This window comes from Bos indicus, chromosome 16, assembly GCF_029378745.1.
Source record: "Bos indicus isolate NIAB-ARS_2022 breed Sahiwal x Tharparkar chromosome 16, NIAB-ARS_B.indTharparkar_mat_pri_1.0, whole genome shotgun sequence".
In the NCBI taxonomy this organism is placed as follows: Eukaryota; Metazoa; Chordata; class Mammalia; order Artiodactyla; family Bovidae; genus Bos; species Bos indicus.
In genome coordinates this window covers 77,963,227-77,985,294 of record NC_091775.1, presented here as the reverse complement: position 1 = coordinate 77,985,294, position 22,068 = coordinate 77,963,227, and the positions used below count along the sequence as shown (strand labels likewise).

The following is a 22,068-nucleotide window of genomic DNA, read 5'->3' as shown; positions in this document are numbered from 1 at the left end:
AAACTGTAAGGTCTGTGAAACCAAAACTGGTTTCACGTAATAATGCTGGATCTTCAGGGTCAGGCAACTACAGCACGTGCAGAGTGACAGCCGCAAAACAGCATGTACAGTACACACGCGTGTGCAGGAACACACACACGTGTGTGCAGAGCGACAGCCTGCAGAGCAGCATGTACACAGTACACATGCCTGTGCAGGAGCTAAGGGCACGTGCAGTTGTGCATGCGTGCGTGCGTGTGTGTGTGTAATGATGACCCAGCGTTTTTAAGTATAAGAGATTACTGACAGAGTGCTGTTAGAACATTCCGTTCAGGTGAGTGACAAAGTCAACGTGGGTTATCTTTCCTAAGGGCCATCCTGGACGCAGGAGAATCAAGCGACAGGTTCAAGGCCTCAAAGAGCCTCAGCGACAAAAGTCAGAAAGCTTTAAAAATGTCCAGTCACTTAATTTGGCTCGTTTTATTATTTTGTCATTTAGTGAAACTCATTCCTCATTAGACCATTTAATTTTTATTTCTCACTTAAAACCAGTAACTTAATTTTAAAAAATCAATTGTTTTCAATGAAATTATGACACCAAAGATGAGGTATCATTAAATTAAAGCCAAATTATTTTTATCTTAATTCTTATTTGATGGTTACCATTTTGTCTTATGTTACAAGGAAACTATGATTTGAAAACTTTTAGGAGAAACTCTATCATTCCCTTTAAGTTATTCAATCTAAAAATTATTTCTTCCCAGTAATTGCTATGTTAATGGAAAACCAGTTTACATCAAGGTAAAGTTGGACTAGCTACCTTCAGTTCTGTTTTAGGTACAAAGGACACTGGTATGTTATCCGCTCTAGAATCAGTAAATTACAAGTGTCTTCTACTTGTACTTTTACACTTTAGGGGAGTATTTCCTCCTGAGCCACAAATCATCTGTAGGTCTCCCCCGAGTAATCACAACCATGAACGCTACTTTAATAAATCTGCAAACTACTCTAACATTTTTAAATGGTCAGGTGAGGTCTTTAAGATATGGTTTATTCTTCATACTGTCTTAATATTATCAAACATAAAATAAAAGGGAGGGTCCATGCCAACAGTTAAAACTAGATTTGTTCACTGGCATTTTCTTTTACTAAGTGACTGCCTGATGGTCAAAGAGAAGTGTCCAAGTGTCACATGAATGGACGCATTTTACCTGATAGGTTTCAGCTCAGGACCTGAGGATTTTTAAAATGTTGATTAGTATTTAGATGGTAAGAGCTGGCATATAATTCGTATGTCCCTTATATTTTAATCACGTGGGTGGGGTGGAGGGAAGCAGATAGATAACTGAAATTATATTGTGTCTCTTACCTAAAGAATGTGCAGCTGTGGTTTTGGAGCTGAAAAAACGGCCAAGCCCAAGGTCTCCAAGCTTGACCACCCCAGTGGCCGTAATGAACACATTAGCTGGTTTTATATCTGTGGATTAAAAGGCACTGGGTGAAAAATGATGTCAGTGGAAGTATATTCAAGGGATTAAAAATACTTCTCATTGTAGAACTTTAAATATCAGTTAAAAAGTCAGTTTGAATTCTGAACCAGTTATTTATTTTGAGTAACGTTCACATATCCTAGTATTTCTGAGTTCTCGGTCCTTTGATAGACAATCATCAATACAGGATGATAAGCACTATTAATTTTCATTTAAAATGCATTTTTTTCATTTTCAAATGAATTTCTGTGAAATTCAAAGCACAAAATAAATGCGTGCCCTTCTATCAGTTTTAAACATCCTACTAAATAGTAATTTATTGACATGTTTACATAAAATATAAAATCAAAACAGATGCAGATAATTACTTAGATGATGTTATTTTAATTGCTTATGTCAACTGTACTGAAATTTTTTACATCCCAAAATGAAGGGATTCATGCCTCAGTGATGTAACCTTCATACATTTGGTCTGACCATTTGACTGAGAATCATGAATACATTACCAGAGAATGCTGAACATTAAAAATCTAAGTAGCTATAAGGTATACTGTTCACTAAAAAGGAAAAAACAACTCTTACTTATGCATATTCAACTGCTTTCCTGCATCTATTTTATTTTTTAACTTTTACCAACATAATCAGTAAAAAAAAGTTAAATAGAAAAATAACTAATTCTCATTCTTATTTAAAACCAAGTACGGCTTTACTTAAAGGCTTATCATTCTAGTATTAATAAGATTATAATTTGGAAATAAATCACCTAGGAAAGCATGATAACACAATGGCTGGAAGGAATTTATTCGTAAACTGCCCAGTGCCCTGTGACCTTTACAACAACATGAAAAGCTTCACAAGCCTGGACTCACCCCGGTGCATGACTCGTCGAGAATGCATGTGCTCCAACGCACTGCACAGCTGCACAAAGTATTTCCAAACGGTCCTTTCAGGAATTAGCCTCTTTTGTTTCTTAAAATGCTGTTTAAAAAATTAAAAAGAAGATTAAAAAAAAATTTCAAACTAGATTCTGACTTAAGTCAGAAAAACACCTATTCTCATCTATTAGAAGCTAAAAAACAAATGATTTTTCATAGTGAAATGATACCAGGATTTGTACCTGATATCCTACCTTAAATTTCTCCCGACTGTATCTAAAGTCAGCATAGGCCGTATCAGGCTACATCTCTGTGATGTCCACCTGTTTCAAAATTTTAACATCCATATAAGGTGATTTCTTATCAAAAAGAAGGATGTCAAATTTAAGAATAGCCAGAGTAAGAAAGTCTAGAGACCTGGAGGTAATTATGTTCATTACAAGACAGGGCTTCTCTTGACAGAAGGTAGTGAAGTAGAATTCCTTTTAAATACTGAACCACCCTTGGTGATTTGAAATATCACTTAATTTATTAAAAATTAAATAAATAAGAGGGAATTGCATGAAAACTTTCATGAATATTTCCACTGCATATTCCAAGTCAAACCTGCACTTTGCTTTGAACAAATAAAACTAAACATGGGAGCAAAACATGAGAGGAAGACCAGGGCAGCAAGCTGAGCGTGAGCAGCCTAGTCCGGAAAGACCGCACCATCATGCGTAGAGGGGCCGTAACGGAGTAACTGCAAAACCCAAGGGACATATGTGTGCCCATTTTTCTGCATTATATGTGCTGGAAGAATATACTAATAATATGCTAATTCAAGAACAAAGTCCTTAGTTTCATTTCATAGGATTTGTAAGGATTCTTTACATAAAAATTATTTTTCAAAACCAAAAATGCAACTGGTTTCTTAGCAAAATTTGTAAATGACCAACATGAAAAAGTATTGCATTTAAACAAATTTTCAGACAATTTTAACTTTTTAATGTTTACATAGACATCAACATTTAAACATGTGCTTTAATGCACTTTATCTGATGACGTGACATTTTAGAAAGTTCAACTGTTTTGATTTTTTTTGTAACTGAATATGGAGAAATGGTATTTCAGATGATCCCAACACAACACACTCTGTCAGTCCCTGCCCCTGTGAGCAGGTGAGGGCGGGTTGAAAGGAAAAACAAGACAGGGAAAGAGAGCTGCCAGCGTGCCTACCTCGCGCTCAGCACAGGATCAGGTCTACTGACTCACGTGCACTCAGCGCACCAAAGGAGAGCTCTTCAAGGAAAAGCAAATCACTTCAGGGTAATCTTTATCGTAACTCGTACTACAGAAACGAACTTATTAGCAACTTCAATGACTACTACCTCAGTAGCAAAAAAACAAAAAATAAGTAACAATCAAATGACCAGGTAAAAAGCAGATCAGGGTTATTACTAAAATGGAAAAAACCTCCCAGATCATGTTTCAGTGTTAAATCTTATTAACGGCAGCCTGCATCAGCATCGGTTTTCAGTCTATGAGGGCAACACTGCAAAATCAGTTTTAGACACATAATTTTCTTTCCGACTTGGAATGAGTCCAAATAAAGCCTGTCTATGTGCTCTCCCTGACGCTGGATTAGCATATCAGAAGACCGTTTGATGTCAACAGGAAGATGGGGAACAGGCTTCTTTTCATTCAAAAATAAATATACCATATCATGTAAGTATCAGACCATGAAAGAATAATTTTATGCTTCAATATAGATTCTGAAATCATCATAATTATAATTAACCTGACAGTTTACCTTTAAAGTTCTGTTATTAAAAAATAAATTGTATATTAAAAACAGGGCACAATGAGAAAACTGCCCTCAAAATGGAAGATGTGATCAGGCCAAGGACTGTTTCTTTCAACAAGTTAAAAGATTTTAACAATGAACTGGCATCAATATAATGCTAGCTAGACAGAATGACTTGGCCAAATGTAAGTATCCAAACTAGTAAAATGTTTTTGAAGGGTAATTTTATGAATTTGATTCAATCAATCATAAAATAAAAGCAGTTTTAACATGTCATTGGTTATCTCCCAATATTTTTTCCATGTCTATTTAAACATACAGTTTTTCAACCAGCCTTGAGTAAAAAAAAAAAAAAAATTTTTTTTTTTTTCCTCCCCAGAAAAACCAATACCTATGATGAGAAGAGCCTGTCTGTTCTGATGGTGGCACTGTTGGCTATCTCTTAAGAGGATGAATAGAAAAAAGGCAATAAAAATTTGAATTCTGGTAAAATTTATATTAGCACTATAAAACAAGAACTCACATAATGCCAATATATTTTTAAAAAACAACCTTTTCTTTACTTATTCTAAAATATACATATCTTTTTAAAGTAATTATCTAGTCAAATAGCATTATTGTTCAAAAATCCTATCTTTCTCTGAAAAAAGACAATTCAGCTTCAGATTTGGGGGAAGTAAATGTAATACCAATATATAGGAATAAAAACGTACATTTATTTGTCATGTGGTATGTTTTTAATAAAGCTAAATCATTTTAAAGGGTTACTATTAACAAAGATTTCTATGAAAAAAATTTAAAAGATAAGTCACTTTTACTATGTTATAAAACAGAATTTTAACCTCTTATATCTGAAAATAAAATATCTAAAAAGTCATGAAAGACAGAAATGAGCACTCAGATATACCTGATCATTTGGACAGAATTTTTATTGTCTTTTTTTTATTTTTAAAGTGGGTTCATCTTTTTTTATGCAAAGCTTAAAATACTGTTTATTTTAAGAGCATATTTTCTACCTCCTTCAACATTCAAACAAACACTGAACAGTATTCATATCAGAAAAAGAAAACCAGATGTAACAAAAAGCTAACCAGTGTATTTGTAAACGCATATGCAAACATCAGATTATACTGTTCTCTCACTTATGTGTAACAAGATGACCAACATCTCACCTAGGTGGAATTCAGCATCCTTGGTAAAACACGCAATGTCACTAAGGTGAGGCTAGCTGATGCAGCCTGCCTCCACGCAAAGGTGTTTTGGAAAATCGGCACAGCTTTTTTTTTTCACTGTCAAACATTCTCTTACAAACTAAAGGCCCCAAAACCAAATTATACAGCAGACACTGCTTATCAAGTACCAGTTTTGGGGAGGAATCACTCCTCAGTCTGGACACTCCCACTCCAAGCAGAACATACATTTCTTATTTCTACGTTCTGCAATTCCAGCATTCCTCCTTGGGAAATCTTGGGAAAAATTTTTATCACTATTACACAGTATAAACTCATCAACAGAGAAAGAACAGAAAATTATCTTGTTGGATCAAAAAAACAAGCTGATTTCTGTAGTGTATCAAAACATCTAACCCTACAGTTTGGTATGTTCATGTATAAAGAAGGACGTTTCAGACAAAACACCCAGATCCGCAGGGTCTGCTTCGTGAGTGTGCGGCCCGCACGGTCACACAGGCCCTGCCCTGAGTGTAGCGCTATTTCACCAGCTAGAGATTCCTGGTCACTTGTTCCACGGGGACGCGGGACGGTGTCAGCTGGTCCCAGGAAGCACATAACCAACACCCTTGGGAAACAACGTACTGCTGTAGTTAAAAAACAAAACCAAAGAACAACACACACAATCCTGGGAGGCAAGTCGTTCTTGAAGAGGATTAGGAGAAACGGTAATTAAATAGTAAGAAATAATGAAGCTATATGAGAACTGGCGTTGCAGGCACCAGCCGGTTTCCATCTCTTCCAAGTATCTAACACGAGGAAGTAGGGGATTTATGTTCAATATTAGGAACTACTTCCTGCTCGAGAGTGTCGTCAAACGTCTAATGTGCCACTCACATAATCCATATGCACCTTTCATAACAGACCTGATGATGAGGCTTGGCAGTAATGGTTGTGTGACCTTGAAGAAGCCACTTAACCTTGCTGGGGCTTGGTTTCCTCACTATATTAAACCGTTTTGGAAATGAACAGAGTTAAGTTGCTCCTGCTGCCTCTAAAATATCTCAGTTACGAATAAAACACAAAAAACAAATGCCTGATTGGCACATTTTCACACTGAAAAATAACAAATTTTAGTATGTCCGGTCCTTAAAATCTTCAGCTAATAACAACAAAGCAAAAATAACAATCATACGACCTCTGAGATCCCCAGAGGTCCAGTTAATCCTCTGAATGGTCTTCACATGAGATGACAGGTCAGATTTTTATAATAAGGTAATTACAAGGTAATTAGATCAAACCTTTACCAACAGAAGCAATATTATGTTCCCAAACATCTCTGTAATTATATTGCATTTTTATAAGACTACATATTTCACAGTGCTTCTTTCAAAGATTTAAATGCAGAGAGACTAGATGATGGAAAAGGCAGGATGCTTCTGAAAGTATTAACTGGCAGTTCTAAGTGTGATTTCTATTATATATCAATCTTTCTACGGAAACATTTTTCTTCCAAGGGCATAAGAAGGTCTCATGAAGTGTACATGTACTTGCCATTGGGTATAAACGGGTAAAATAGTTATGTAGAATTTTGGTATGTGATACTAATCTACAATGTGTGAACATTTTCTCCCTTGGCACTCTGAATAGAATTCAGGTATCCTAAGTTGCTTTAGAAGATGCTAGTAGAATGGGCCTGGCAATCGGGGAGCACTAAAAAACAAAACAAAACAAAACAAAAAACAAAAAAACAACACCTGCATCTAATTTTATCCTCGTTGATAAAATACTTCCCACCCAAGCTCTATTCTCTTTTTCCTTTCCTATAAATGTCAGAAAGCTAAGTGTACTCAGCTACTTCTAATTATAATTTAATAGACTATCAATGTAATCCATCCATTCCCCAAAGTCAAAATCATACAGGTTAACAATAGAAGTGGAAAACATATTTTATCTTATGGTAGAAAATGTGAAACATATAAGATTTTTTTTTCCTGAGTAATTGAGCCTTGGGGGTAAAAAAAGAGAAAACCTTATTTACCAAACAAGAAAAATGAGCTCCTATAAAGTCACAATGTTCTTCCCCTAACCCCAAAAAGTTTCCTTCTAAATGTTGGTGTATCAGTATCAAGGAAGCTTGGAATAGTTCTTAAAAATCAATGAAAAAAGGTAGGAATATATCAGAATTACTAGGAGGAATCATACTGCATTGCTGCCGTGTGGATAACATGGAAGCTTCCAAGCGCCTAAAGCTGATGGGGAAATAAATATCTGAAAATGCTTAACACGTTGCCTCTATTGCATTAGAAGACTAGAGACGGACGGTGAGACGAAAAAGCGGCAAGTCCATCTTTAGGGTGACGTGGAAGGCTACAAAGGCAAACGAGAGCGCCTGTCTCTCTGATGACGTCTTTCTGGTTATATTAAACCAGACAACAGTGAAGAGAGAATACGGAAATATATTCTTAATGGACAAGGAAAACAGTGGGACAATAAGGAGCCAGTAAAAGTCTCTCAGTAGAAATATGAACGAAAGAAAATGAACCAGAAGTCTGAGCCCCTTCTCCCTTACTCGTCTTCACCTACCAGCACCGCTGTCTGTGTGCATAAAATTCACAAAGGCAACTTTCCACCAGCATTACCTTCAAGTAGGAGCAAAGAGTTCCCTTCTAATTTTTTCCTACGTAAACACAGTTCAAAACTTACACACAGTTCTAAAACTTACCCCCCTTTTCACTGTGCTTACATTATGGCACGTAATTTTCAATTTTAATACATTGAAAGTTCAATATTATTTCATCACCAAGTGTCTTAGGTTTCAAAGAAAACCCAAGGGCAATTTTATCAGCAATACTGCTTCTATGAAAATACTGCTGTAAAACATACCTACACATGCATACCACACAGACATAAGCCTTTTTGGTTACACACACACACACAGGTGTACATGCATGATGTGTAGGTACCTATGTATAGAATATTCAGTTCTGCATAGCTTTTTCCAGACAGTGCCACTAATTTGCAACCTTAAGACATCTGAATAATTTTGAAGACATAAGATAACATAAGATAGGTGGCAACCTTATGTAAGAGACCCCGCAGGAAACAGGCTGTGCTTGGGAGAACTGGCCATTCTCCCTGTGGTCTGGCTCGGGCGGCACACTTTAGGCCAGATGCTGAAATGGACATGTCTGTACCCTCCAAGCCATAAATCACCATCAACAAAGATAGATGGCACTGCTGGGGAGACTTTACTGCTTTAAGGATCCAAAGGTCAAGAGTGTAGAAGACATTTCTAAGTGCTTTTCTTTCCAGTACAGCATTTAAATTTGGATAAGAACAGATAAGAATATGTCTGCAGATGTAAAACAAACAACCACACTAAGAAGGTGAACAAGATTTACAAGTTGTAACAATTAAAGATAATAATTATCTCCAAGATTTGTTGATGTTTTCAGTAATTTATCAAAGTCTGTGGTGTACCCACCTCTCCCCTCGAGTGTGAGCTGGGTTATGAGCGTGATGAACTGTCCCCTCCGTATTAGGTTATCTTATGTGACAGAAAGGATTCTGCAGATGTAATGACGGCTCTAATCAGCAGTTTTTGAGTTAATCATTGGGGAGATTATCCTGGGTGAACTTGATCTGATTGGGTAAGCTCTTCAAAGAACTCAGAGAAATTCAAAGCCAGAGACTCTCCTGCTGGCCATAAGGGAGCAAACTGCTAGCTGCAGAGATGGACAGGCGGCCTCGCGGATGGCTCCCAGCTGACACTCGAGGCGAGCAGGGACATCAGTCACACAGCCACAAGGAACTGAATTCTCCCAACAATCCAGTCAACGAGGAGGAGAACCCTAAACCTCAGGTGAGATCGTGGCCCCAGCTGGCGCCTTGATTTCAGTTTCTAGCGTCCTGGGCAGAGAATCCATAAAGCAGGATGTGAACTCACTAACCCCCCAAATTGTGAGATAACATGTTTGTCTTTTAAGCGGCTAGTTTGTGATAATTAGCAATTAAAAACAAATAAAAAGTGCATTTCTACAGACAGCAAAAAAAAAATCAATACAAAAAATTAAGTTTATGTTTTATTTTATTTTATTTTTTTTAAGTTTATGTTTTATAAAGGAAAAGAGTCTTAACGCTCCTACCAAAGTTAAAGGAAATGCCACACAAGTGGTAACCATAGAAAATATAAAGTTGACGATTTAAGAATAAATCTGTATCTAAATATGTTATGACTAAGAAGAGAGGGCCTAACTCAGGAACAGGATGCGGGATCTCACTCTCTCTACCTGTATTCAGCACAGCCCTGGAAGAACCGGTCAGAGCAATCAGACAAGAAAACAAACACATAACATGCATCAGAACTGAGCAGGAAGAAGTAAAACTGTCTCTGTTTGAAGATGACATCATTTTATAGGTAAACAAAATTCTAAAGACTCTATCAAAAAAGCAGTTCTAATCAACAAATTCAGTGAAGTCACAGGATAAACAAATTAACATACAAAAAGCAGTAGTGTTTCTATACAGTGGTAGTGAATTATCTGAAAAAATTAAATGTATTCCATTTACAATAAGATATTTAGGAGTAAGCTTAAAACTAAGGAGGTAAACAGCCTCTACTCATAAAACTACAAGATGAAGAAACAAATCAAAGACACAAATAAATGGAAAAGAATCCCATGTTCATAAACAGAATAATTAATATTATCAAAATGTCAATACTACCAAAAGCCATCTATAGATTCAACAGAATCCACATTAAGATTCCAATGGAGTTTATCACAGAAGTAGACAAAACAATTCAAAAATTTATGTGGAGCCACAAAACACCCCCAAAGCCAAAGCAATACAGAGAAAGATGAGCAAAGTGGGAGGTGTCACAATTCCTGACAGACCCACATTATGAACTTACAGAAATCAAAACAGGATGGTGCTGGCTTAAAACAAACACACAGACCAATGGAAAAGAACTGAGAGCCCAAAAATAAGCCTAAGCATTTACAGGTAACTAATATTTGACAAGGGAGCCAAAAATACTCAATATAAAAATGACAGTCTCTTCAATAAACAGTGCTGGGAAAATTGGACATCTACATGTAAAAGAATAAAACTGAAACCTTAATTTTCACCACTCACAAAAATTAACTCTAAACAAATTAAAGACTTACATGTGAGACCTGAAACTGAAACTCCTAGAAGAAAACACAGAAGAGCTCCTTGACGATGATTTTTTCGATATGACAACCTAGAGCATAAGCAGCAAAATAACAAGCAAGTACGGTGACATCAAACTAAAGGGCTTCTGCACAGCAAAGAAACAATCAAAAAGCAAAAAGGCAACCTACAGAATGGGAAAACATATTTGCAAATGTATCTGATGAGGGGTTACTATCCAAAATATAGAAAGAACCCACACAACTCAATAGCAAAAAATAACCAAACTAAAAATAATAAGTCAGTTAACAAACAAGCAAAAGACCTGAGTAGACGTTTTTCCAAAGAAGATAAAACAATGGCCAGTAAGAACATGAAAAGATGCTCAACATCACTCGTCATTATAGAAATGCAAATCAAAATTGCAATGAGATACCATTTCATGCATGTTAAAATGGCCACCAAAAAAAGACAACAGGCAACAAACACGGTGAGAATGTGGGGAAGAGACCCTTGTGCACAGTTGTTGGGCTGGCAAACTGGTGCGGCCACCATGGAAAACAGTATGGAGGATCCTTGAAAAGTTAAAAGTAAGACTACCATATGATCCAGCAGTTCCACTTCTGGGAACATATCCAAAGGAAACGAAAACACTATCGTGAAAAGATACCTGCACCCCCACGTTTATTGCTGCATCATTTACAGCAGCCAAGACATGGTAACAAACTAAGTGCGCAGCACTGGAAAAGACCCTGAGGCTGGGAAAGATTGAAGGCAGGAGCAGAAGCGGACAACAGAGGATGAGGTGGTTGGATGGAATCACTGACTCAACAGACTTGAGTTTGAGCAAGCTCTGGGAGTTGGAGATGGACAGGGAAGCCTGGCGTGCTGCAGTCCATGGAGTTGCAAAGAGTCAGACACAAATGAGCAACTGAACTGAACTGATTGGCCAATAAAGCAGTTGCCGTATGTATACAATGGAGTATTATAAAGTCATAAAAAACGAGGATATCCTGTCATGTGCAAAATCACAGACAAACCCTGAAGGCACTGTGCTAAGTGAAATAAGTCAGACAGAGAAAGATAAATACTGCATGATGTCACGTACACATGAAACCTAAATGCGCAAACACACACACAATCTCATAAAAAAAAAAGATCAGATTTGTGGTCGCCTGAGGCAAGGGGTTAAGTGACGGGGGAACTGGATGAAGGGGGTCAGGAGGTACAAACTTCCAGCTCTAAGGTAAGTATGTACCAGGGGTGCGATGCACAGCATGATGCTCCAGACAACACTGCTGTCTGATACAGCACAGCTGCTGGGAGAGTAAAGCCTAAGGGTTCTCATCAAAAGAAAAACAAAAGTTTTCCTTTTTTGCTAGGAACTAGGACGCTAGGTGTTCTATTAGATGAGCTGCTAGTAAGGAGATCCAAGAAAAGTGTTTCCTTCAGAAAAGTTGTTAGTTTGCACCAAGAATTGACTGCACTGAACAATCAGCACCCAAAGTGATTTCCTTGGTGACTCTGAGGGTGAACATTCTAGCTTTCCCAGGGTGAGCACACTGTATGTCCCAATAGACCCCGACTGATAGATTCCCACCCAGCATGCTGCTGCTGCTGCTAAGTCGCTTCAGTCGTGTCCGACTCTGTGCGACCCCATAGACGGCAGCCCACCAGGCTCCCCCATCTCTGGAACTCTCCAGGCAAGAACACTGGAGTGGGTTGCCATTTCCTTCTCCAATGCGTGAAAGTGAAGTTGCTCAGTTGTGTCCGACTCTTAGCAACCCCAAGGACTGCAGCCCACCAGGCTCCTCCGTCCATGGGATTTTCCAGGCAAGAGTACTGGAGTGGGATGCCACTGCCTGCTCCGCCCACCCAGCATATTACCCTGCAATGTCCCAGACTGAAAATACACAATCTGGACAAACTAAACCTTTTCAAGAAAGAAGCTGTATGAATTGGTTGTTTTCTGGGGGTGAGTGGCACAACTGTACAACTCATTATTAGCCTAGGTGTTCTATTAGATGAGTTCCTAGTAAGGGGATCAAGTATTTTCCTGCAGAGAAGTCACTCATTATGAGCCTAGGTGTTCTATTAGATGAGTTCCTAGTAAGGGGATCAAGTATTTTCCTGCAGAGGTCACTTGTTTCCCAAGAACTGACTCTAGTAAAGAGAGAATCAGCACCCACACTGTTTTCTTGGGTGAATTTGAGAGTGAAACACTTCGGCATTTAGAGGGTGAGAATACTGTTTTGGCCAGTGGACCCAAATTAGCACGTTCACACCCAGCATTGTCTAGCACTGAATACACACTTGAGAAAAACGGAACCTTTCCATAAAGGAAGTTGTGTGAACTGGTGGTTCTCTGGGTGGTGAGTGGCATACCCATACAATGCATTATCAACCTAGGGACTTTATTAGACGAGCTCAGAGTAAGAGACTCAAGCACAGTGTTTCCTTCAGAAAAGTGACTTGCTTGCGCCAAGAACTGACCAGCAAATAGAGAATCAGCACCCAAAGTGTTTTCTTAGGAGGGTTTGAGAGTGAAACATTCTAGCTCTTCCTGGGTGAGAAGTGTTTTTGCAGGCAGATACAACTGGCTGGTTCACACCCAGCACATCTCCCTGCAGTGTCCCAGCACTGAAAATGCACTCGGGCTAACTGAATCTTCCAAAAAAGGCAGCTGTGTGAACTGGCCGTTCTGTGTGTTGTGAGAGGCATACCCACACAGCACATTATGAACCTGGGTGTTCTATTAGATAAGCAGCTGGGAAGGAGATCCAAGCAGTGTTTCCTTCAGAAAAGTCACTTGCTTGCACCACGAACTGACTGTAATGAAGAGAAAATCAGCACCCAAAGTGTTTTCTCAGGTGGGTTTGAGAGTGAAACATTCTAGCTTTTCAGTGTACCTCGATGAGATGGTGAATGTTCACTAAACTTACTGCAATATTCATGTCACAGTATCATACAGGTAAGTCAAACCATTATGCTGCACACCTTAAACCTACCCTGTCACGTATTTCAATTACAGCTCAACAAAATTGGGTGGGGGGAAGAGATAACCTTAAGTAATTATCTTAAATTGTGCCAAACTCTTGGCACAGAACAGAGTTCAATTTAAATTATCTGTATTGCGTGTGTCACTAAAAAACATCTGTAACAATAATATTCACTTTCCTCTTAGCCAGTGAGGTGCGGTATGACAATTTTTTGGCAGATTAAAAAACTTCTGAGTTTCCCTTCAAGGGATTTATTATACTGGGTTATATTTTGTTTTACTGATATTTTAGTAAAATATAGCTTTAAAAAAATATGTGAACTATATAAACTTATATTCTCTTCTGACTCAATCTGACTTTCTAAAAAGCAATTATAAATATAGGAACTTATAAATAGTTCAAATAATATATTTTGGAAAAATGGACTACAAAAATTTTAAATACATTTTAAGACTATTTCTACTGACAAAGTGAAATGAACAAAGCTCGTGTTTATATAGTTCTGAGATTAGTCTCTCATCTCCTCTATACTAAGTCTCCATCACCAAATATGTTTCTAAGCAACAGAAAAGTGAAATATATAGTATTAATAAGGCATACTACAAAGTGGAACATGTACTGGTTAAATTTAGGATACAGTAAAGAAAATGTACAGCATATATATCACAACTGGATAAACTGTAACCCAATCGCCACTCTGTAAGAATCTTTTCCTTTAAAATTCTGATTACTGATGATAAAGAAATACATGATGAAAAATTTTGGATTTCCTTTCATCTTACAACTCATCTGGGAAGTATTTCATCTGACCACAGCCTCAGGTACTCCTCTGTCACTAATTAGAGAAATACTGAATATTTCAGCTGTAAATTGCTTAATTATATTTGTCAGCCTGCTCTAAACCAATTAATTATTTACTTGTAAAAATCTTTGATGCAATGCTATCCAGAGGTTCCTTCCTGGAATACAGACCAGGAGCGATCTTTCCACTTCCACCCCAATTAAGCGGGAGCGTTGATACAGTGGGGTACTGTGATGCACAGTGATTTACGTATCACGTACCATCAAGAAATGAACACGCTCCTCGGATCGGATCTATTGCTATCCTTTGCAAAGCTCAAGTCACTGCCACACTCCTTCATAAACGAAGTCCCTATCATTTTTTATTTTTTGGTAATGTAGTCTTATATAAAGAATGGCATAGAGCACAAATTAGAGGATTGAGGAAACAACATTAGCATTTCTTAGGGCCAAAAAGCCCCTTCCTGTATCAGAACGCTGTCTCCTCCCCTGCCACATTCCACTTGGATGTGAGCAAGTCCTCGTGGGACTGAAGTGTGAAACGGCAGGAGCCACCAGCCACGTTTCCCGACGGGCCCCTGGAACAGAGGGGCGGACAGAGGAGAGGGCTTCGGGTCTCACACACACCGTCCCCAGACATTTCCTGAGTTGCTGCCATCAGCCAGGCGCTCCCTAGAAAATGAAAGCAGCCCAGGGAGCAAAGCAGGCAGTCCCCACACTCAACAAGGTGACACGGGAAATCCAGACAGGAAAACCGCCCCACAAGCAAGTGCACGACGGTGTAAGGAGTCCTGAGACACCATCCCTGGTCCTGGTCTAAGAGACCATTCCTGAGGAAGTGGTGAATGAGCGGGGAGCGGCAGGACTGACGGACACACGCCCAGCCCGGGGACAGAGCGCCCGGGGCGGGGCCGAGCGCAGTAGGTGTCCGCGGAGCGCCGACTGTGCGGAGGCCACAGGCCGCCTTCCCCAGGGTCTCTTCTGGACCCCGCGGCTCCCGGGCTCACCGGGGGCGCCAGGGCGGTCTGGGGCAGAGGCCTTTCTTCTCTGTTTCTCTTCACCTCTCTTAGAGACTGACGGAGAAGCGGATGTCGCGTTCCAGGGGACAGGTGCCGGTCCTTCCCTCGGGGAGAGGGTGGACATGGAGCTGATGGAGAAAGCGGAGCAGCATTCGGAAGGAGGGAAACAACTCTGAGTGTGGGCCAGCTCCAGAGGGTCTCCCTGGGGAGCACCGCAGTCTGGGCGGACGCGGGGGCTCCGATGATGCGCTCAGGGTGCAGACAGAGCTCCACGCTAGAGACAAGAACCGGATTCCCGGGAGCCTAGGGAGTCAGTGATGCACAGGAACGAGCAAGGCCAGCCCAGAAAGGAGGGAAAAGCAAACCGCGAAAGCCCTGGACTGAAGCTCTGAAAGCTCAGCCAGAAAAGACCGGGAGGAAGAGAACGACAGTCAAGAAGAATCAGGAGTGTCCAGAGAGGCGGGGAGAAAACTGAGGCGCTGGGGGACTCTGGGCAGTGGGGGGGCCAGGAGGAAGGATGGGGCCAGGGCTCAGGCAGAGGAGCAGAGCCCATACATGCGGGCCCCGGGGGTGTCTGAGACCGGGTCAGCAGGGAGCGGCCAATGGTGGGGAGACACAGGACATGGGCGGCTGGAAGCAGAAGCCTGGTGGCAGCAGGAACGCCAGGACTGAAGGCGCAGGGCCGCCCTAGTCACCTGTCTGGACAGCAGCGCCCTCTCTGAACCCGACCTCGTCCTCCTCGCGGTGCTGACTGACGTTGGACATCCTGCACATCAGCTCGCCTGTCCTTCTGTCTTCCCGCTAGAAACAGGGTTCTCAGATGCATCAGTGAATGCGTGAAGAGGGACATGTGTGCATGTGGACATGAGTGTGCTCAATGCCAGCACAGGAAGATGCACTCAGGTCCGAGAATACACGATTGAGGTTTCTGATACCCGTGGCAGAGACAGGACAAAGAACCCACGTGGGGGGATACACAGGAGCGCCTCCTGCCCAGCAGGGAAAGCGGCAACAGGGCCAGGGTGGTCCGGCAGTGAGGCCTTGGGAAGGGCAAGGCATCCCTGACTGAGGATGCCCATTCCCTGTGAAGAGGAGGCAGGCTGTCATCTGTGAAGAGTGATGAAAAGAAAGGGGAGAAGTGATACCCAGAGCATTTAAACAGAGTAACGCACATTCCAGTAATACCTATCGAATAGCTGTCACATATTCAGACAGCACAGGTAACTATAAGTATGTGCATATACTCGTACATGCTGCTGCTGCTAAGTTGCTTCAGTCGTGTCCGACTCTGTGCGACCCCATAGACGGCAGCCTACCAGGCTCCCCCATCCCTGGGATTCTCCAGGCAAGAACACTGGAGTGGGTTGCCATTTCCTCCTCCAACGCATGAGAGTGAAAAGTGAAAGTGAAGTCGCTCAGTCGTGTCTGACTCTTAGCGACCCCATGGACTGCAGCCCACCAGGCTCCTCCGTCCATGGGATTTTCCAGGCAAGAGTACTGGAGTGGGGTGCCATACTTGTACATATACCTACAAAAACAAATACATGTATACACCATTGTTCCTCAGTCTCTAAGTCGTGTGCACTCTTTGTGACCCCACGGACTGTGGCACACCAGGCTCTTCCGTCCTCCACTATCTCCCACAGTTTCCTCAAATTCATGTCCACTGAGTCAGTGATGCTATCAAATCATCTCATCTTCTGCCACCCATGTCTCCTCCTGCCCTCAATCCTTCCCAGCATCAGGGTCTTTTCCAGTGAGTCAGTTCTTCGCATCAGGTGGCCAAAGTATTGGAGCTTCAGCATCAGTCCTTCCATTGAATATCAGGGTTGATTTCCTTCAGGACTGACTGGTTTGATTTCCTAGCAGTCCAAAGGACTCTCAAGAGTCTCCTCCAATGGCACAGTTATATATACATATGTATACAATTAAGCCCTTATAAGGACACAGTAAGGCAGATAATTATTAACCCAATTTCACAGATAAGGAGACTGGAGCTCACTAAGACTAAGCACCTACATCACAGTCATGTAACACCAGTGCTTCAAGTTCTCCTCTCGCCCTCAGAAGCTCCCTGTCTAGATTAGGCTCTCTGTTGTAAACTACCACTCTAATTTATCCTACAACCTTATAAAACTTACAACTTTGGTTGTACAGTTCTCTGAGCATCAGACAAATGCCTCTCTCTCCTAGACAATGAATTCCAAGAAGGCATATAACAGGAAGACAGCACACAGTCAATGTCCGGTAAATACAGAATTAAAGAGCATATTTTTAAAGGTTACAAATTGGTATAACTATTTGAGAAAACAATTTGGCAGTATTTGTTATGATTTAAAATACATATGTTATTACTCAGCTATTTTATAGAAGCATCTGTAATTGTCTGTTAAATTGTGTATGAGACTGTTGTATTAAAATACACAAGGTTTTGTAGTAGAGCTTTCCTTGAACAAATTAAACAATGGAAATAGTCCAACTGTTTATCAATGAAGCAATAATAAAATGCACTGTGATATGTTTCTGAAAAAGAATACATGTATCAGTATGTATTTTTCTATATATACTGTCAGATATCAAAAAAGCAAGAGAGTTCCAGAAAAACATCTACTTCTGCTTCATTGACTATGCCAAAGCCTTTGACTGTGTGGATCACAACAAACTGTGGAAAATTCTGAAAGAGATAGGAATACTAGACCACCTGACCTGCCTTCTGAGAAATCTGTATGCAGGTCAGGAAGCAACAGTTAGAGCTGGACATGGAACAACAGACTGGTTCCAAATCAGGAAAGGAGTACGTCAAGGCTGTATATTGTCACCCTGCTTATTTAACTTATATGCAGAGTACATCATGCGAAATGCTGGGCTGGATGAAGCACAAGCTGAAATCAAGATTGCTGGGAGAAATGTCAATAACTTCAGATATGCAGATGACACCACCCTTATGGCAGAAAGTGAAGAACAACTGAAGAGTCTCTTGATGAAAGTGAAAGAGGAGAGTGAAAAAGTTGCCTTAAAGCTCATTCAAAAAACTAAGATCATGGCATCCGGTCCCATCACTTCATGGGAAATAGATGGGGAAACAGTGGAAACAGTGAGAGACTTTATTTTTTGGAGGGCTCCAAAATCACTGCAGATGGTGACTACAGCCATGAAATTAAAAGATGCTTGCTCCTTGGAAGAAAAGTTATGACCAACCTAGACAGCATATTAAAAAGCAGAGACATTACTTTGCTAACAAAGGTTGTCTAGTCAAAGCTATGATTTTTCCAGTAGTCATGTATGGATGTGAGAGTTGGACTATAAAGAAAGCTAAGCGCTGAAGAATTGATGCTTTTGAACCGTGGTGTTGGAGAAGACTCTTGAGAGTCCCTTGGACTGCAAAGAGATCCAACTAGCCCATCCTAAAAGAAATCAGTCCTAAATGTTCATTGGAAGGACTGATGTTGAAGCGGAAACTCCAATACTTTGGCCATCTGATGCAAAGAATGACTCATTGGAAAAGATCCTGGTCCTGGGAAAGATTGAAGGGAGAAGGAAAAGGGGAAGACAGAGGATGAGTTGGTTGGATGGCATCACCGACTCGATGGACATAAGTTTGAGCAAGCTTCAGGAGTTGGTGATGGATAGGGAAGCCTGGCGCGCTGCAGTCCATGGGGTCGCAGAGAGTCAGACACGACTGAGCAACGGAACTGAACTGTAAAGACAGACTGTAAAGTTGGAAAGGCTTTATGCACGTAAAAGTCAGTGCTTAATCTGGGAGATAAGAACATAGAGAGGAAAGTTAAGGATATTCACCACTTGAGAAAACTAATGAGAGACATTATATATTAAAAAAAATAATAAGTAAACTCTAGGCTTACTAAGCGGAGAAGGCAGTGGCACCCCACTCCAGTACTCTTGCCTGGAAAATCCCATGGATGGAGGAGCCTGGTAGGCTGTAGTCCATGGGGTCGCTAAGTCAGACACAACTGAGCAACTGCACTTTTACGCATTGGAGAAGGAAATGGCAACCCACTCGTGTTCTTGCCTGGAGAATCCCAGGGACAGGGGAGCCTGGTGGGCTGCCGTCTATGGGATCACACGGAGTCGGACACGACTGAAGTGACTTAGCAGCAGCAGCAGGCTTACTAAGTCAAATGAAAAGAAAAGTCACAACTCGGTGTTCAACTGAAATGCAGCAATCCACAGTCAGAGTGGTTTTATTTGCTGAAGGACCTGGGGAGATTCCACAGGTCAGATTCTCCCAAGTGAATAAATTACTCCTTCCCAATACAACTAGGCATTTGATCAGGTCTGAAATATCATCCTGCAAAAGACTCCCAGGACTATAATCAGGATGTGAAGACATTCCACTCATGTGAAACTGCAGAGTCAAACTTTCCGTTCTGCACACTGCGCAAGCTTTCTGTTATAGTCACTGTGCTGAGAGTACCATCAGCTCTACAGATTTGATAATCCGACTTTCAGCCTTGAGAAGCGCTCCAAGGACCTGGAAAACCAGAACCAGAGTGTCGTCTATCTTGAGAGGCGAACTGGTGGCCGCTCTGGTGAAGGACAAGACCAGGACAGGCTGACAGAAGAGCCCGTGGGGGGGCCTCAGGGACGACGCTGCTAACCCTCTGAAGAGCCGCTTCCGTCTTCCACCAAAGCACGCTGAGTGGCTCTGCAAGCGTCTCACTAGGAATCAGTTGATGCTTTCTAACAAGGTTTTTTTTTAAGTTTTTTTTTCTTTTAAAAAAGTTTCCCATATCATCTTCTACACGATGCACATGCACATCTTCTACACGATGCATGGATGCACAGGATGGAAGCTTTAAGGGTACAGCTGTCAATTCTATAAATGGTTAACTTACTACTCATTAACAAACAGAATTCTGTTCTCAATCTGTCTTACTAGATCCACTGAGTCAGTTGCTTAAAACTTTCCTTGGTAATGTCAACTTATGACAAATTTGTTTAAACACGGAGCTGAGTTCATCACCACAAAAAATGTAAGTTCACACTGACAAATTTTTCCTTCTTCACCTGGCCAGAGAAACCTGAGTCTGCTGACAACAGAGGTTAACAGGGCTTCTGTAAGGTGCTCTGGTCTAGAGTTGCTTTTCTGCAGTGGTCGCAGGACAGGAGTATTCTCCCAAGGTAAATGCTATAGGCGCAGGCACGCCTTGGCCCCAGGCCAGGAACGGCAGCCTTTAAGTGTGAAAGAAGAAAAGCAGACTAAACAAGAAAGCAAACTCTAACATCAAACCCCTCAGTCATCAAGCACTCAGTCTAGGGTGAGACTCTACAACTGAAATGGTCTCTTTTATCTGCTTCAGCAGGCATTTGCCCAATAGGGACTTGCCCACTTTCCTTCCCTGTAAGTAATTAAGTAACTCTTACTCCTAAAGGGTCAAGCAAAGAATTCTGCCCTCCGTTCCCGGTTGATCTGGTTCATGCCTGTGGACCCGTTATCTCTGGACTCCTGTTGGTCCAGTTTCTTATCTTCAGCGTGGGTCTCTGTCTGAGTCCTGGGGGCCTGCGACACCCCACGTCCACACAGGGCCCTCCCTGTGGTCCCTGTCCTCTGGGAGGGATCATTTACAGCTGCTTTTATATGTCTCATCTTGATAGACTGCTGTTTTTCTAAGATTTTTCTTTTGTGTATTTGCATTTCTTTCTTTGTTAATTAAATTGCAAAGACACATTTTTGTTGGTGGTTAGCTCTCTGTGGTAGTGGTGGGAAGTCCCTAAAACAGAAAGCTGACGAGCAGTGAGTCATCCTACCATGGGACAGTCAGCTTGATAGTGTTCTGTGATAATGAGAACACTACCTTCCTTTTATGTAGACTTTTTATATTTAGAAATTGTAAAACTCTCTCCATCTTACAGATGAAGAAACTGGGCCTAAAAGAAGTTTACTGATAGGACAGTGTTTAAGTGGCCGATGCTAAATTCACACTGGGAAGCAGGGTCGCTGCTAGCAAATCCACAAACACCTTGATCAGAACATCTGCGGAGGCTTGGAATGGAATGCAAACTGCGTATGCATCAGCATTTTCCAGGTAGAGACGGTCAAAGGTTTTCATCTGATTTTTTCAAAGGAGTTTTGTGATACAAAAATTCTTAAGGGCCTCTCAAGGAAAACACATGGATTTTTGCATCAGACAAACCTAATTTCAGAGTTCTTCTATTTACTAGTAATGATACTTCTCTTCTCTAGGTGTCAAAATTACCTCCCGAAACCACTGTAAAGAGTAAACAGATAATGCATGCAAAGCACCTAACACTGTTTCTAAAACCCCCTTACGAGAATGCCACGTGGCAGACTACCGGTTGTGCTCAAGTATCTGCTGAGAGACTGGATATACAGACAGACAACGGGCAGAGCACATGTAAAAACAGACCTTCGAACCACAATCCGCAGCAACCTGGTCAGGAAGCCAACCCTTCCACTCTAGCAAGCAGCCCGAGAAGCCAGCCTGCTCCGTTCGACTTGCAGGAGGTCACCCTGCTCTCTCTCGTGACAATCCAGGAAGCTAAACAATAACTCCTGTTAACAATTAGCCCCAGACGGCCAGGACTCAGTAACTGACAGCTTCCCCACTTTCTGTCCCTGCCTCCAACTTGGGACCAACCAGAGGAAGCCAAATACACACGTGAGCCAGTCACCAAAGATGCCCGACTGCAGTGGGCTCAGTGGCGGCTTCAGCATGCCACGGCCACCCATCGGGGCACACCCGAGCTCCACTGCTTGTCCACTGTGAGGAATTCTCCCCCTCCCCTTGCCCAGGAACCTTGCCACATGCTG

General features: G+C 41.3%; 1 protein-coding gene across 2 annotated transcripts in view; it reads right to left on the bottom strand.

Annotated features, from left to right (window-relative positions):
* NEK7 (NIMA related kinase 7) overlaps nucleotides 1-22,068 on the bottom strand; it is a 138,293-nt gene that overhangs the window by 34,756 nt on the left and 81,469 nt on the right. For both annotated transcript variants that reach the window (XM_019976442.2, XM_019976441.2), the window contains 2 exons: nucleotides 2,339-2,447; nucleotides 1,349-1,456 (listed from right to left, as the gene is read on the bottom strand). In XM_019976442.2, coding sequence (XP_019832001.1) covers nucleotides 1,349-1,456; nucleotides 2,339-2,447 — 217 coding nt within the window. The remainder of the gene's footprint in view (nucleotides 1-1,348; nucleotides 1,457-2,338; nucleotides 2,448-22,068) is intronic.